General features: G+C 43.3%; 1 protein-coding gene across 7 annotated transcripts in view; it reads right to left on the bottom strand.

Annotated features, from left to right (window-relative positions):
• fmnl2a (formin-like 2a) overlaps positions 1-18,214 on the bottom strand; it is a 45,563-nt gene extending 27,349 nt beyond the window's left edge. For 6 of the 7 annotated variants that reach the window (XM_068703565.1, XM_068703572.1, XM_068703604.1 and 3 more), the window contains exons 1-2: positions 17,543-18,214; positions 1,964-2,047 (exon numbers count right to left, since the gene is read on the bottom strand). In XM_068703565.1, coding sequence (XP_068559666.1) covers positions 1,964-2,047; positions 17,543-17,656 — 198 coding nt within the window. In that variant the 5' untranslated portion in view covers positions 17,657-18,214. The remainder of the gene's footprint in view (positions 1-1,963; positions 2,048-17,542) is intronic. The other variant, XM_068703596.1, reaches the window with a different exon arrangement.
• Positions 18,215-18,463: the final 249 nt, after the last annotated feature.

Below are 18,463 nucleotides of genomic sequence, written 5' to 3'. Positions count from 1 at the left end.
CTGTATACTGTATGTAAGGGATGCCAACTAACAGAAATCTAACACAAGAGCGCCACAAAAATACAGCTGAAAAATAAAAACTCCTCTCTGAAAATATAGACAAAAGTTAGCATTTGCTACAAGGCTTTTGTATCGTAACGTGTTCACATAGTTGTATCGCCCTCTATATATAGATACTGAGATCAGACCAAATCTCTAAACTACACTGCACTTTTAGAAACATCACATTTGTCACTGCCAGAGTGTCTGTCTCAGAAAAACAGGAAAGACAACAGTGGCGTCAGGAAACAGACGGCTCAACCCTATTTGAACGTTTCTCTGCTAAAGAATTATCTGTGAGTGTGCAAAATAAATGAGTTGACAAGTGCTGTACATATCCTGTTGCCTGCAAAGATATGTGAGGAATGCATGTCAGTAAATACATGGAGCATGAGACTAAATCATAGAGAACGCACGTCTGTATTTTAGAAGCGCATATAAACAGGTTCCAACATGCTACACGGCCATAAAAGAGTTTGTCTGGGGGAGCTGGTTGGGATTATATTTGAGAGGTGAGGTACACTTCCCCCTCTGAGCACAGACTCAATAGAAGGAAATCAGCCAACAAGCAGTTGTTTCCCATTCACTGTGCATATACATGGTTAGGATGCTTTCAGGTATGCATGAAGAACTATCAACTTACAAAAACGGTTGGTTGGAAAAGGCCTGAAATCTAACATTGTGACATTTTGAAGTTTTAACCTTTTGCTCACATCCTCCATATTTAAAAAAATCCCCATAATTGCCAGAAAAAAATATTTCAACCTCTGACTGAGGTTTGCGGGGCTTGTTTTACAAAGAGGACGTACCTGTCATCTCTCCCTCCCTCCATCACTGCTGCCATGGTTACATAAAAAGATTGACTGCAGCTATGACACAGAACGTGCTTTACTCCAGGAGCTGTGTGTGCCGTCATGAGTTTAGGCATGTTGGGAAAACAAAAAAGGAATAAAGACATTGGAGGACTAGTTTGGCAATATTCTGGTTTTTTTATGTAAAAACATGGATTGTCTTGCACCAAAATGTCAACTTCTCTCTGGCACTTTATCGACCGGCTAATCATGTATCATGCTGTGTCGTTAAGAAACGTCACACCTACAGTACGGGTCATTTTAAAGTGGATAACACTGATTCACACGGACACACTTCATTTGCATTTTGTTCTCTTTCAGTAAGTGTGAGAGGATCAAGAAACCAAGATGCCTGTCACATAAATCACTGAGAAGTGTTTTTGGAAACTGCTTTACTGACAATGAAAGGGAACCAATTATTTTCACTTCAGCTCTGACAGAGGAACATAGAGTCCACTTCAAACTGAAAGAGGATCTCTGACTGCAGGTCATCAGCCTGCACCGTTCCCTTCAGGGTCAGTGGCCATCAATACAGTTTGAGTGGGTGGTGGTCTTGATCTCGTCTCAGTTTTTTCTTCTCTGCTCAGAGAGGCAGAAAAACTCTTTAGCATGGAGGTTGCAGGCTGAGTGGAGCGCTCAGACCACAGCTCGCTGCACAACGTGCACCCTCTGTTATTTCCGACACGCAGAGCCAACGCCAATAACCGACTGAGTGCTTTAACTGGCGAACGGATATTTGCGCCCTGCTGCGTCGCTTTGCTCTCTTGACCGGGGAAGCCTGGGCAGTGTGTAAAGGATGAAGGCAGGGCAATGGAGCATGGGTGCTGTGGTCACGACACACAGTGGATTACATATTCAGTAGACAGGTGAGATAGTAGATACAAGGATCGCTTTGTTAAACTGCATCAAAGGCTGATGAGTGTAATAACTCACCACTTTAAAGCCAAACAACTGTGAAATTAATTAATTCCACATGTTTTTGCTCCTGAGTCTGGTATTTATGCCGCCATGGTGCATTGACTTGCACAGCACTGCATGGCACCATATCATACAGAGGAGAGATTGATGCCCACCTGATCGCAGATGAGTTCCCACTTCTTCTCGTTGTCATACTGCCGCAACAGTCGCGCTTTGTCTGGAGGAAGATTCATCGAGTTCTGAAAGGGAAGGAAAAGGTCACAGTTAATTGGATGTGGATAATGAAACGGCTTCAGTCACATGAGTCCGGTATAAACTGACATCCCAGATTAACTAAAAACAATGAAGCTCATACATAGGATGGACACGTATGCAGGAGAAATGTCTGTCATTATTAGTGAGATGCATGTTTCTTCATCTGACGTAAAGAGTGCTGATCTTTGACATTTTGGATTTACACTCACATTATCAGGGAATCTACCGCACTAAAGACATCAAAATGAGGACCACACAACGGCACTGAGAGCATAAACTGATGCAGGTCTGCCTTTGGGTTCCTCTATCTTCTCACCCAACACTGATATGTGTAGATCAGAAAAGGTGCTTTATTAGCCAAAGTGAGGGTAAGGTTACGTGGTCATCTAAATGAAGTGTCTTCCTTCTTCCTACAGTTCCTCACCCTTGGCTTGTCAAGAAACAACTTCGTACTTCGAAATCTCTTTTTTTATTATTTATTTTTTACTCATTGTGGTTATTTTCCGACAGTCAAGGATTCATATTCCTCCAGGTTAAAACATCTTACATAACTATTTTCCCTTTCATACAACCCAGTTACCACATATATGGTTGACACAAAAGCCACTAATGAGACAATCCCAAAATATCTGCAGAGGAAACTTACAACACAGCTGGGAAAAGGAGGCGTCTCCTTAATGAGAGTTCGGTTGTGACACAGACGCAGAGAGGAGAAACATCTAAGCTCTGCTCTCTGAGTCAAGGCTCTGAATTTGACAACCAGGCGACTGAGTTCGACCCCGGCACACTAAACTGCATCACATGTACCACTCAACACCCGTCAGATGAGCAGAAATCCCAAGAATGAATGGCTTTGAAGGAAAGAATGTCCAAATGTTTGTCGGCGTTGTACATTCTACTCGTTTCCTTTTCTCATTTTCCTGATTATAATAAATACTATATTGCTCTTTCATGATGCAAGAGTGATTTTCTGAGAAGTGTGTTGTTCAGGACAAATCTAATCTGACCCATGTGTCTGAAAATAATCATCCAAAAAAACGTGTTACACAACTCCTTTCTTTATCCTGTATGATTCACCTCGCCCACTTGTGAATTAAAAGAAGCTTGAAACAATTAACCGGCACTTAAAATCGTACCACCTACAGCATGGAGAGCACAGGACAAACAAATATGTCAGCAAAAAAAAAAGGAAATAAAACGTGTGTCACAGCTGGAGATTGGTTCGCCAACAAACACTTCAAACAGACAAAAAAAATCCAGAGAGAAAAAATATACATTAAAAACATGAAAAAGCTGTCAAGTCAAGGCTACACACACACTAAGTCTTTTATCTGCGTCCTTCATCTGCAGTTTTCAGTTATAAAAGACGTGGTTTTAGTGTGAATGTTTCCACTGCTTAAGTGTAGAAAAAAAGGGGAAATATGGCCCATCATGCACCGCTCGGCTTGAGGTTCTTTTCCTCTCCACATTCGATGGGCTGGATCATTTATCAGTGTGCATTCAGTGCTCAGACTCCACTTTTTCCTCGCAGGGGGAGCGAGAGGAAGATGGATGAGGAATATCCTGGGATCCAGCCTATTTCCATGATCAAGTAAGACCAGGACAGAGTCTGACACTGACCGAGTGGTCTGATCCCCAACTTGCTTTTTCAAAGTGTTTCATTTTTTTATATTACCATATGGCTTGGCTATTGATCTATGCAATCATTCATCATTTTAAGAGAGTGCATTTGTAGAAGCAAATCACTGCAGAGAGAGCAGCTTAGTGTGTATTAGCAGGGATAGGGCTAGTACACATCTTTGTTTCTTAATTGCCCCTAAAGGCAGACGAATGTTAAGACAAACAAAACTAGATACATACAAATGAGATAACTGATAACAAGTGAAGCCTTAGGATTAAAAGTTAACCAAGTTTGTAGACTTCTAAGCTAACTGATAATGTCATTATGTTCATGATATCATGTTCTGTCCCTTCCTGTTTGCTCTTCTAAATAGACCCTGATAAAGCTCAATCGATTCCCTCCACAGGTTTGCCAATAACTCTGCTAAATTAATTGAAATCCAAATATAAGAGTATAATTTGCTTTAAATGTTTATTGATGTCTTCAGATGCATCAAAATCAAATTAAAGCAGAGCAGTTATGTCTTATTTGGTAGAAATAAAAGGGTGTAGCCCGTCCAGTCTTTTCTACGAGAGCGAGCAGGGAATTACATTAGTATTCAGCAGATGCTGCCAGCCGGCTGATTGCTGCTGTGCTGACTGCAGGGAACTGGGAGTCGGAGAAGCTCTGTTGACTCACTCTGGATGCTAACCAGAGGACTAGAGTTAGTACCCACTCTCCTTCCCTAAACGCATTAAAACACAATCTGATACCCAAGTACAACGTGACGTTTAATGACAGAAAGCCACCAACAGTCTCACTACATTACACAGAAAAGTAAAAACAGACTTACATTTTGTGGGTTGCGAGCTCAGATTAAAGAGGGTAAATCATTAAGTTATTTCTAGACTTCTGTGTTGTTATGTTAGGATATTGGAGAACTGTTGGCCTGGAGACAAATGGTTTGAGGTAATGATGTAGGTGCTTGGATTTAGGTGCTGTGCTTCTGCAGACTGGTGGTTTGCTGAGTCGCAGTGGGTGCACTGAGCTGCGGGCTTCCTGCTTGGTGAGGCTCCAACTAAAGCAAAGAACCACTTCTACCAGCCTTCACTTCATCCCAACGCTAATGAGCTGTGACAGGCACTCAGCTCGCTGGGGTCAAGTTACCCTACGTCTACAACCACAGTAGTTCTGCATGTGTGTGTGTGTGTGTGTGTGTGTGTGTGTGTGTGTGTGTGTGTGTGTGTGTGTGTGTGTGTGTGTGTGTGTGTGTGTGTGTGTGTGTGCTCATCGGTGGCATTAATGGGGTGATGTTGAGGAGGGTGTGGCAGCTTTTCACCAACACCTGATGGTCGACCACCCTGACAAATCCACACGCACCGAAATGTCACGCATTAGGAGGATTTTGACCCATTCAACAGGCACCAACGAATTGATCCAAAATGATCACATGGTTTGCCCACAGTAACTGGGGGCGCACTGATCCAACATGCAGTATCAGTATTGTTCTGTAACAAGCCATGAACACTAAATCTGATATCAGAATAAATAGTTACAGTCTGATATAAAACTAGTGACAAATGTAAATATATGGATTTAACTCTAAGGGGGGGGGAATCATGAGCAACCCTCTTTCTGTGAAATGTGGGGTTTCAACACGTGCACATCTCCAGCCTCTCTGCCAATCGGACATGTTATCTCCAGAGCATCTGTAACAGCTAGTGGGTGAAGTTCTTTGGAAAATAATTGGAAAAGGCAACAACTGGGAGTTTGAGCTCAAACATGTATCCTATATTGGACTTTAAACCTCTCCAGGCTACAGTTTTGGGGCTCGCACATGGTTGACTCCCCCGACGCATGGCAAACAGAAAACACCACAGGACATGTCAGATTGCAACACAAAGTAAAATTATTATTTATAGATAGCCATCTTAAGCGAAGTGCATTTCTTTTCTTATTAATTCAGAACTTTGTATATTAAAAAAGGAAAAAATAGTATCTGATTAGTGAATTATCGGCAGATAATTATGGTTGCAGTATTTTATCAGAAATATTTTTTAAATCTGGTTCCTTCTCGCCAGTTTAACTAAGTAGTTCTAGCCTTTTTAGTTTTAGTGTGCAAAAATCTTGCTGAGTAATGGAGAGCCACACAAGTTAATTACAAAGACACCCGGCCAAAGAGAGTGCTGCATATCTTAAAAGGCATGGATAATAAACTGGAATATAAGACATAAGTTATTGCTGCAGACTTAGGAGGCATGTGTGTGTGTGTGTGTGTGTGTGTGTGTGTGTGTGTGTGTGTGTGTGTGTGTGTGTGTGTGTGTGTGTGTGTGTGAGCCATCTCTGAGCGGTTGGCAAAAGGATGCTCGTAAAAAAAGACACTCAGCATTTGATGCACTATACTGTTAGTCACAGTGCATGTTGTAAAATCAGTCACAACCAATTATCCAAAAAGCACCACTCTACATGCAAACATTTGTGTGTTCAGCCAAACAAACCTGAACATCAGCAAATCCTTTGACACACACACACACACACACACACACACACACACACACACACACACACACACACACACACACACAGCCAATCAGTTTGAGGAAAGTGAAACCCAAAACTCTTCACCCTATTCTTACATTGGAACAAGCCACACTGGACCAGTCCAAAATGTGTAAATACTACAATCAGTAGCTTAACTTTAACAGCTGCAACTGATATCAATAAATGTCAGTGGTTAACTTCACATCGGGCCACGAGGCTGAGACATATGGACAGAACTTATTAGTGTGCATGTATCCTCTCATTCAGCAGTTTGAGTCATAAAAAGAGTAAAAATAGACAGCCGGCTCAAAGCCTACCAACCACCCGCTACCTTCGAGGAGGTCTGCGGAGGCACAGCCTTCACAGCACAGCTGGCTATAAAAGCAAACACACAGCCCACATGAAGGGCCTGCTTTGGGTGCTCTTGCTGTGAAAAGATGTAGACGATGTTAACAAAAAATAGAAGCTATCCATTGGAATAGTCTAAATGGAATATATTCTACAAGCATAGGTGTGTTAACAGGCCTGATCTGAGCTTTTACAACCTGGAAAATGAATACAGTCACACTTATACGTGTGTGTTCCTCCTAAACTGTTCCCAGACCAGCTCAGAACAAGCTGTCAAACAACCGGTACACACTAAACGCACAAGCCAAAAAGTGAGTCCCAAGTCTTAAAGGAATATTTGTATATACATTTTTTGTGCACGCCTCCATGGAGAATGAAGAATCTGCAAAACGTCATAAAAACATTTTTGATATATAGTAGTCTTGCTGTTAAACCTAGCCTCTATTTACTTTGATTCATCAAGGATTTGTTTTTTTAAGAATTCAACATGCCGTGAGTAATTGATACACAAATGGTCATTTTCAGGGTTGTTGAACACAAGTTCACTTTTACGCTGTCGTGCCTCTCATCTTCTTGCAGACAGTGTGTGTACATCACCAGGAGTGAAACTCTAGTACACTGAACAAAGCGGACGGTTAGTTAACTTCCACATCGTCACTTGACTCTTGAGGAAAACTGTCTATAAGTGCTCTTGAACATAAAATCAACTTCAATTTGAGAGCCAATAACAGAAGTTTTTTAGGGGGGGGGGTGGAGTTGCAAAAAAAATGTGATGTGTTGATGACATAAAGCAAAGTAAAAAAATGTATTGATTGGTGAAAGTGAGTGAGGTAATTAGCTCCCAGCTCATGCCCCATTAGATAGCCTTCTTGTTCCAACGCAATCTAAAAACTGCCTCAAAGAAAAGTAGTTCAGGTGATTGAAAACAGGCCCATGCTTCACTCTGTTAACTTTCTCCAATATACGTATTATAAACATTAGCAAGAGACAGAAACAGACAAAAGTGTGCAGTGCAGCGCCTCTCAGCCACCCAGCCTCCTCTCAGATATCTCTCAGAGCACGGATTGATCCGTCCTTGGGGACTTTGAGGCACACCCACGCTCTCCTCTTTCTTCCAGCTCTACCTTTTTTCTCTGCTAATGCACCACAACCAGGAAGAACCCCGTATCTTTCAGACTGAGTCAGCAGACCCAGTAGTATGTTTTCTCCTCTCTTATAGGCAATATTGACAGATGAAAATCCAACTAATAACCTCAGAGGATTCCATTTCTTCCTGTTGTCAACATCCATTTTGCATCATTCTAAACAATGTTCCAACCTCTAATGTAATGCCTCCCGCTATCTTTTTAAATGAGCATTACAGACAAAGAACTATAGACCGCAATCTGACTGCATCAGTTATTGATGACTAGTCATAACAAATATTTTCAAATTGCTCAATACTCCGGAAATGACTGGATGCTGAACTGATCTCTCTCAAGGCTTGCTTCATCAGTCACTGGGGTGTTGTACGTTCTCAAGGCATCTGCACAGTCATAATGACGTTAGCTCTGCAGACCACTCTGTGAGTTGTGAAACACCTCCACAGGTGTACCAATACGTGACTGTTTCTCTTCTTGTTCACCCTGCAGGGAAGTGAAGGAGCCCTGCAGCTCACACATATAAGAACCAAAATCATTTTCACAGTGGAGGAAGTGAGCGATAAGTGCCTCCATAAGGGAGAAAGGAGTAGGACGGCCCTGGGGCCTGCTGTCCTCCCCTCATTAGCACAGCGTGGATCCGTAAGCCTTGGCGTTCTTTGAGGGCACAGGTGTCCCCTGTCTGTTCTCAGATTAGTTTTGTAATCCGCAGGACCCCCTGCTCAGGCTCAGCCCCCCCCCCCCCCCCCCCCCCTCAGGACAGTAGTGTTTGTTTGTGAAGCTGTTCTCCGGAATGCCTTTCGACTAAATGGTGAGTTCAAATGTTTGAGGCCTCTCACCCCCCCCCCCCCCCTTACGAGCACATTCCAATGAAATTATTTTCATTTACCTCAGTGTGAGGACAGTATGATCACTCTGTACTTCTGCCAAAATCACACCCACTAACAGGAGCTCATCAACAGCTACTCTTGGTGAAAGAGATCACCTCATTGGTGTTATTTTCTCAACACACCGTTCCTACTGTCATCATTCAGTGAGCCTCGACATGCAACATCATAGTGTTTATGATTCATTACACGGTGAAATCAATGGAGATGCACCACAGATTACAGCAGCTGCAAGTGGGAGGAATCAAATACAACTTCCTCTGTGTAAAAATATTAAAATGTTGGTGTAAAGCCAAGCTTCACTGTAAGAAGGCATAAAGAAAAAAACACTACTTGGCTGCAAACACACAGTACATTGTAAAAAGCCTGGTGCAACGTTTACATTGTGGGTAAAAACACTTTGGCTCGATACAGGATGGCTTTCGTGCTGGACATTATCCAAATAACGAAAACCTTATGGAGATGGTTTGGAGCAGCAGGAAGTTGTCCAAACAAAACAAGTGATACATGAACACAGATGAGTTCCAGCCAGGCCAGATGTTGCAAGGTTGCGAAAGTGTCTGGACTGAGGTGGAGTCCATGTTCTAGCGCAAGTGAAAGAAAAAAAGAATACGAATCAGAGAAGTTGTTTATCTGTCAGATAAACAATGGAGCGTGAAAGCAGTGGGCTATTGAATGAAATCATTGGTTTACTTGGAATTTGGTAAATAGAGGCTGGAAGAAAACACCTTCAGATAAAGTTTTGTTATTTGCACAACCATAAAACTGTATTTCAGTAGGTGGCAGTGGGATGAACAGGACATTTATGAGCTCACAAATAGGAGGCTGACTAATCCTTTAAGGCTTTTAAACCATCTTCTATTAACTATAACATCCCATGACGACCACACAGTCAACTGTGAAGTTGTGACGTTTCAATATGCATCTATTGAAACGTTTTATCATCTATTGAAGTTGTGTTGATAATGGTCAACCTTCACTATTTTTGGATATGTAATAAAGTGATCCTATATGTGTCCGTGTGTGTGTGTGTGTGTGTGTGTGTGTGTGTGTATCTTCTCTTCTGTTATGGGAACGTTTCGATGTAGCACAACATTACATAACAACTATAATGAGATGTATTCTAGACTCATCACACTGGAATGGTTTCTGTGGTCCACCTCCTCCTGCATCGAGACCACAATCAAGAGACTGTCCCCTCAATACAACCCATAAAGTAAATATCTTATAACAATAGAATAGTAGAGTACGTGTAGAAAACAACCACTACAACAAATAACTATAAACAGACTCAATACAACGTCTCACAAAAGGGTGGAAAATAAAATGTGACCATTTCCTTGACATCGGAAAACAATCTCTCCAACACAAACGGAACATGCACTTCTTCTAATGACATAATTAATGCAAGCTGAATTACAGGTGGCCAACACAGAAATGTGCTTCTGTATCGTGATGAAATGAAGAATGGCTGAATGGGAGCTTTATAAGACAAAAAAAAAAAAAAGATGTGGTCGCTGATCACATTACTACCTTTTTGTCAACAAACAAATGAAGAGAACAACTGCAGTCCTTAGGGCTAGGCAGAAGCTCATCAAGCAGATACAGAGAAGACAAAGTGCCCATTTAGAAATTAGGATTGGCCCAATTCCAATTTGTGTCTTCACGGTCATATTTGTGAAAGCTAAATGTCGGACTGAACCTCCTCACGAGTCTATAACAGACAGATATGTCTATTCATTTCTGCATTGTGACTCATTGCCAGTTATTACAGGGTTTTCATTGAATGTGACGTATGACTTTGGAGATCCTGTCATAGTAACTTCTGTGATCTGATGTATTTTGTGTGATAATTATATAAATGTGTTTTTAACCACATACCAGTTGAATAAACTGTCTGAAGCCCCCCACTGTAGGAAAAATAAAATAAAGCCTACAAGGTGCCTACAAGGTGCTCTGAATGAATGCTCTTTCTTTTCAGGAAGACATTTGGTCAGGTCCCTGCTTCGGCTTTTGAGTTTTACTGGAAATACATAATAACTTAATCTAAATCCTAACTCATGACACTCTGCTTTGGTTGTGGGGGGTCCAGGGTGAGAGGCCATTGAAGCCTGAAACAACAGACTGCTGCATTGTCCGGAGCTGTGATGAGGCCTATATCACACTCTGGCGAGGTCCTGTTGCATGTGAATGTACTTCAGAGATCGTGTATTCAAATGCACCAGCACCTCCCATTCTGTTCTGCAGATGTTAATTCTGGCAAGTCGTTACCCGACAAAACCTGCCTTTTTGACTCTGGCAGTGTCAAAAGCAGCATATGTGCCACGAAAAAAAAAAAGTTCAGGAAGAACAGCCCAAAGAGAAACTAGGCTACTTTAAAGGGAACTTCTGTGTCTTTTCAACTACAAAACTACTAGACCACAAGTTTGATCTGAGAGTATGGTGTTATACTGTGAGGTAAAATGCAACATTGCAAGAAAGTGTTCAGATATAGCATAGATAATGTACACGGTTGTAAAATGTCATTGATAAACAACGGGTTCCAACAACTGACAAACATCAGCTGAGACTATTAGCCCATGTGATTTTACTAATGTCAAAAATGTACATTATGCAGATACAACAAACAGCAGTAAGTAAGTCAACAGATGAAAACAATATGAGGTTTCTGCAGATCAGAGGAGGCTTAATACCAGACTGTAAACACACTCAATATGGCTCAAGGCCCCTAAAAGAAAAAGAAAACAATGTTAATACCACAAGATAAAGCTGACCCTGAAGCCACAACACACTACTAATTTGTCACAATGACAATTGAAGGCTTTTCTGGAATTGGCTTCTGATAAAAATAAAAAAAAACTCAACACAATGAACACCAACATCTGATTCTTAACAGTTCACAACACAACACCCACTCTTGTGCAGCACTTTGGCCGAGCGATCTCATTTTATTACCACAGCTGCCATCTTGGAGCCGGGACAGATCCTGCCCATAATGCACTTCTCCACAGAGTGGTGACCCTCCTGTTCTTTTGTGTGGCCCTTGGACCGGTCCTGCCGGACAACACTGGAAACTGGCTGTGACCGACTTGAAAAGGACAGAGCTGGCCTGTTCCAAGCTGCATCATCGTACACCTGCTCCTTACGCAGGAAGACCTACAGCAGCGATATTCATGGCAGAGTATGAAGCTACATCCACTAAAGCCTTACTAAGGAGTGACAACAAAAACGCTCTTTCTTTCAAAAAAGTCTCTTTTCATAGCTGGCATTCAGTACAACATTTCAGTAACGTTAAGAAGAAAAAAGCTCAACTGCTCTTGTTATTCGGCAGCTGAGACGGAGGGCCGCTAAGCCTCTGGAGACTCTTCTTATTACTCCAGCACCCAAACAAGGGTCAGGGACTGTCGTAATCAGGTATGGTCATTCTGATTTAAACGGCATCTTATCGCTGCGCTCGGTCAGTACCCGCTGCCACCCACGCTGCAGTGCAGAAAACCAAACCACCCCCAAAAGTGCGCATGTCTAAAATGAACCGGGAACAACAATGGTGACTGAAGCCCCGGTGGTTTCAACTCAGCGGTGCCTGCACACAGCCAAGAGAGACCTGTCCCCACGTCATCATCTGATGCCTCCAGGCTACGCTTCTGGGTTTTGAGCAGCACATTATCGCTCAACGCCGCAGCACCTCGCATGTCTTCTGAGAGACTGCAGAGCCCAGCAGCACACTGGCTGCAGAAGTACATTTCATCGCTCCCCAAGCATTTCATGCTCAGCTCTGTTACGGCTAATTGGTGGGTGAGCATCCCGGGGCTTTGACTACAGCACACACACGCATGCATGTACGCGCGCGCGCGCGCACACACACACACACACACACACACACACACACACACACACACACACACACACACACACACACACACACACACACACACACACACACACACACTTGGGTATGTGTGGTGGCCTCTTGCAGCCTGCCGGGTCTGGGTCCAGTGCCAGGCTCCGTCTTGGGCTCTCCACAGAATAAAGAGCAGCTCTGTTTCCCGGGCCTGCTGCACGGGATTCAGCCAGTGTTCACCCTCTGCTCCTCAGACAATACCCATTGTTTTGCTTTTTAATGAAGAAGAGTCGACATGGAAAAACTATAGGGTTAGCTTAGTCGCTTCCTGGGATCCATGTAGCAGCGTAGGAGATGGATGGACCACTGTGCTCGCACAAAAGGCTAAAAAGTACAGTAAGTAGCATTGAGACAAATCACAAGATAACAGACTCAGAATAAACTCAATGAGTGTACATAATGCCACTATCTGAGTTGATTACACATTGATCTTTTTCTTCTCATGTCTGTGAAACTTCACTTTGGGGAATAATAATATGTAGATATCGAATAACAAAATGGCAATTTTAGACAAGGTATGAATAAAACAACAAAATGTATGTTTCCACAACAATTTAATGTTGGAAACAATGAAAAAGCAAATATTCAAAGCAGCATTAATTGATGTTTCAGGTTGCCTCGAGCCACAGAGCTGAACATCACACACACATTTGACACACGGTCAGTGTGACAAAACACACTTCAATTAAACGTGACAGATACTCGTGTGATTGATCCGAGGAGTACATTTCAGAAGCAGGGCCTCGCGGCACAAAGAACAGCAGTTCAGGGTGCTTCAGCGGCCTTTCAACAAAGTAGCTTAGATGTAATCTGGACAGACTATTAAGAAGAGCAGCTAGAACAACAGCTAAGCCTGTAGTCCCCATATGGCATTTGAGCAAATAATGGCCGTAAACCTCTCTGCCTCCCTGACAGCAGCAATGATATTCAGCAAACACCGACGGCCCTGAGACTGAAGCGGACGGTGTCCTGGATGCGGCTACAATTTCACTTGATGTCAGCTCTGTGGTCAGCTGAGGCAGAGGAGCAGACATGAGGCCTGAGCTGGATTCCTGTTGCACAGAGTCATGTTCCTGTGGTTCAGCATTAAGCATATAGAGGAGCTCATACTGTACATGTGACTCACTGAGATTGACTGCAGTCATTTCACATGCTTTCAGCCAGCGTGCACTCATAGGCCGAGACACTTTGTAAGCGTTGCTTATACCCTCTAATGGTTGGCTGAGTGACGGTGTTGGATTAAGACAGTAAGTGCAGAGCAGATTGATCTACTGGGACGTTTATATGACCGGTAGATTCACTGGGATATCAGCGCTGTGCAGAGTTAACATCCAGAGGGCTGCCCTGATCCTGGCTCATCATCATGTGTGAGCCATCTTCTTTCTTGTAGACTTGTCTCACCAACACTATGGCAACACACAAGAGAGGTGAAGACTTGCAAACATGCTCTCCAGAGTACGGAGCCAACCAGCAACATTTACAAGACACACAAAGCAAAGAGCAGGAATTGAACACGCAGCAACTGCTTATGGAAAAACGTGTGAACATTGACAATGAATGAATTCCATCTTCCACCTGCATGGTAATCCTTCCTCGATCGCACTTGAAACAATGAATATTTAGGTTTAAACTACACCTCACTTCATAGCCACGGTCACATGTGAATTAGCCCCTCTTATCGCGGCAGAGGCCGTGCATGACAATTAGGCCCGAGTCTATTTCGAAGATCAGCCCGTGCCTCAAGGGATTCATGAGACAGAGACTTCAATGGGAGCTTTTCATTTAGTAGAAAACGCCGACTCAGGAAGCAGTAAACCCCAACGAAAGAAAGTAGTACTACAGTCATACAGCCAGATCACTCACCATGACTTTAAGTCAGACCGAGTTCAAATACCAGACTGGAAATACTGATACGCATGCTGAAGAATGTTGGTACGATAGCACACACAGTGTTAACAGCTTTGAATGAGCTGAAGTCAGTTTAAATTATGTTTGGTTATGTTAAATATACTTAGTTTGGAAGTAGATGACCGTGGCAACAGCAGCTGACAATCTCCACTCTGGTCCACAAGTTCCTGGAGCTTTTGGCCTACAGCGGACACGGTTTTGTCGACCACATTTTTCTTATGTTTACCGTTGGACTGCCACCTCTTTGTCGATCAGTCGACTAATTGGCCGTTTTGGACTCAGTTGACTGAGAATTCTTTGATCAAGAAAATGCTTCTTAATGACTTAGTTCCTAGAAACGTATGCGCGCATCTCTGGTAAACACAAGATCTCACAGGATTCTTTGTGGAGTTCTACAGATCTGTCGATAAAATCAACTCATCGTTCAGTCGTCAGAGTCGTATGAGCATTAGTCAACTAATAATTTCTTTGGTCGAGGACAGCCCTAGTTTACTGGGATTAAACGGGTGACAAGTTGGTGGAAATAGTTTTTTATAATGTACAAAAGGTAATGGGAGTGGTTGGCTTCTTTTCTATGAAAACAAACAGCCCTGGTATCTCCAGTTATTACTCTGAGCAGCAGACAAAACCAGTAAATGGGGCTGGGTTTGGGCATCGACAAATGCTTTGAGGGGTTCTTGACCTTGTTGATTTATTCTTTGATAGGACGTTTTATAATCTAAATGAGGAACATTTTAGATTGTATTTTATTTCGCTAAGAATCAAATAACTTGTATAGCTGATGACAATTCTTATTTTAGGATTTACCTGTATTCTATATGTGTGGTTACACACATACCTGGTCTGCTCAAATGATGGAGGTCATGAGTCAATATTTGAAAGGAGCCTTTTCACATCACACAGCATGGACCCAAATTCATATACCGTACATCCTTGATCAGAACACTCAAGGGTTTAGTGAGGCGAGTGCGTGAATGAGGTGGCACACAGCACGAGTCTTTAATCTAAACGGCTCCCCACTGGGATCCAGGACTTCCCTGTTGATCAAACATATGAGGGGTGGCGGGTAAATGGTCCTGCTGCTACTCTATCACACCTAGGTCAACAATATGTTGAGAGAAAACTAGCATTAAGTCCAAAATATATGTGATTGTCAAACTAAAATTGTCTGTTAAGTGTGTCAGAGTTGATAAAGGAACAGTTGATTAACGAGTAGGTGACAGGACCACTAATCAGCAGCCAAGCACACTTTAAATATTGATTCATCAGGTCTGGGAGCAACGGATAGGTTGGGATACAAAGACAATTGAGACGCGAGACAAGGTTTTATCTTAATCATCCACTATTCAAACCAAAGTGAGGTCATCAGAGTCACTCAGTGCCACTCGCTCCCGCAATCAATGGAGCCAACTGCCATCAGGCACGGCTGAGACACATTAGGGTTTAAATGGCAGTAAATAACACTAAATGCTGTGATTATAGCACTAAGTTCTTCTAATGCTGGAGGGCTTCCATCCCGCCAAGAGCTGAGGCATCATGCTGGCAGCAGTAGGGGGGGAGCAAGGGAGGGAGTGAGGGGGGGGGGGGGGGTCCTGACGTGCTGTGAGGATCGGCTTTTCTGCCAGCCAGCCCACGAAATCCTTGAGTTAGACAGGTAGGGTTTTTTTCTAAATAAGCACAACATGGATTAGTTTTGCACAACACATTTATGGATCCTAATCGTTCTCTCATCCCAGACATTTACTGCTGTTTATAAACCCAGATGCAAGCGAGGAAAACCTCGATGCTCAAAAAACAAAAAGTAGGTGATTCTAAAAGCGGACGTGATTAAGAAGAAGGCCCAAATCCCTCTGTGTTGTGACGTCAAACCTCTCGACACCAAAGACTGCTGCCTCCAGGCGCAGAGCGGGATTCATCAGTGTCTGACAAGCAGCAATCGCACCCAACACAGCCCGGTGGGACACGATGATTTAACTTCCACCAAAACTTGATCCCCTTTTCTGTGATGGGCTTACAGGCTAAAAGATCTGTGCCCATTAAAGAACCAAAAGCAGCAACGGGGAACAGATATAACATGAAACATTTCAAATCACGCTGCCGTGAGAACCTGCTTGCTCAAGTCAAATTCCCCTTACTGAGCAGATCATGTTTATGAGAGCAGTGGGCCAGGCGACAATCACGTTTGACCCACATTTTGCCAGCTCTCAAATTTCAACATCGCTGCACTGGTCTTCTATTTAGGCCTTTATCCACTGACTGAGGAGCAGTGTGCTGGAAATGCTCCTCATCAGCAATTTGTTACTCACAATAATGGCCTCTTAGGGCACCAGAGAACATGGTGAATCAACGCGTTAGTCCTTCCCACAAATCAGTCAACAGATCTGCGAAATGAAGTTTTAGTTAACCATCAACATAAACACCTTTCCTCCACCTATAAACTGACCTCAAGGCACTTTAAAGTCTGGAGGATCTGTCAACAACACCAGGAATGTTCGGCGTTCACTCCCAGGTAACATAATTGTTGACAGGCACTGCTGACGCTTTATGATGTGACAGATGTTTGGAAAGGAGCTGGCATGCTGGGCACTTAGAGCTTCAGTAGTGAGCCAGTGCCTGGACTCATAAAGTTGGGTAAAGAAGACTGCCATAAAAACAATAATTTGACTGCAGGTGTCTGGGTACCACTATTACAGAAGCAATCCGGGGCTGCTGAATGAAAACATCACTGTGCTGTAAAAACATTTTTGTTATCTTGTGTTTTGATGTATTTCCGCAATGTGTGGCCAAAAGTTCAGAAGGCTCAGAAACTGAATGAGTCAAAAAAAAAAAAAGACATTTAAGTGTCAATGTGCAAACAGTCCAGCTGCAACTTCATCACTACTTTGATACGAGTTGAATAGACTTTACTTCACCCTCACAGTTGTATTCTAGCAGTGCAACAGATGCATATCTATTGTACCTCTGACACAAATGCCTTTTTTTTCTTCTTCTTCGGAATACCCCTTTTCCCCCTGAACAACAAAGGACAGGCGTGCTGGACAAACAGAGGTCCAACCTACACACACAGCTGTCCCCGTCCCGGGACATCGAAGCATGGAGGGGAACAAAGAGAAGACAGATGAAAAATGCTTGGGGTTTTTTTTCTCTCCTCTTACCAAAACGGTTGCAAATCGTTCCTCCAGTTCACTCGGCTCGGGCATGGGGAGTTTCAGAGGCATGTTGTGTCCTCTGAAATCAGCGTGCTGGTCCATGCTCCCCGCGTTCCCCATGTTTTCCTCTTTGAGTACAACTTTTCTCTCTCTCTCCTACTTGAGACAATCTCCGCACGGCGAAAAAGTAAAGTAAAAAAAAAAAAAAAAAAAATATCCGCACGTCCTTTGGTTTGTGTCGCCCTTCCACTGACTCCTTGTACAGGTTTGTATCCTGGTCACTTCTTCACCATAAAGCACATGTGAAGGAGGCAGGCGACGGGTCCGAGAAGAGGCAGCAGCGGCGTGCAGCAGCAGCGGAGCCTCTGGTGAGGCATTTTCACGGCGGAACGAGGAGACCTGGGGAAACTTGACTCGATCCGCAAGGACCTTTCTTCTCCGTTATCCGTATCTTGCACAATTTCGGCTCCACTCCCAGCCGGTAGTAATGACGACGACCATGATTCACGCTTATTGCAATTTCCCCCCCCCCTGTTAGTAGTGAGTGGAGCTGTGCTTCACTAATCCCTCCGCTGCTGACCAGCTAGTTAAGGAGGAGGGGGCTTCTCAAACGCACACACACACACATATGCACGCTCACACCGCGGCTGCACACACTCCCATCCCTCCCTACAATGAGTTCTTTCAGGGGCAAGACTCCCTCTTCTTCTTGGGGCGTAGCTCCCAAAAGCCCGTAGCTAAGAAAATGATATTTGTCTGTGTTGCATTGTGGTACTTCGAGTCCATTGTGAGAGACAACAAACTTGGCCGCTATAGGTGAATAAACTATTTACTATTTGTATGTGTTTTTTTCCTCAATGTATGATTGAGGTACCCTTGATTATAGGGTCACTGCAGTCAATAAGATCCTGGAACTGGCACACCTGG

Source organism: Cebidichthys violaceus, unplaced genomic scaffold (genome assembly GCF_023349555.1).
Source record: "Cebidichthys violaceus isolate CVI_PGR_0920_01 unplaced genomic scaffold, fCebVio1.0.p SCAF_11, whole genome shotgun sequence".
Lineage (NCBI taxonomy): Eukaryota > Metazoa > Chordata > Actinopteri > Perciformes > Stichaeidae > Cebidichthys > Cebidichthys violaceus.
This window is presented reverse-complemented; position numbering and strand designations above follow the sequence as displayed.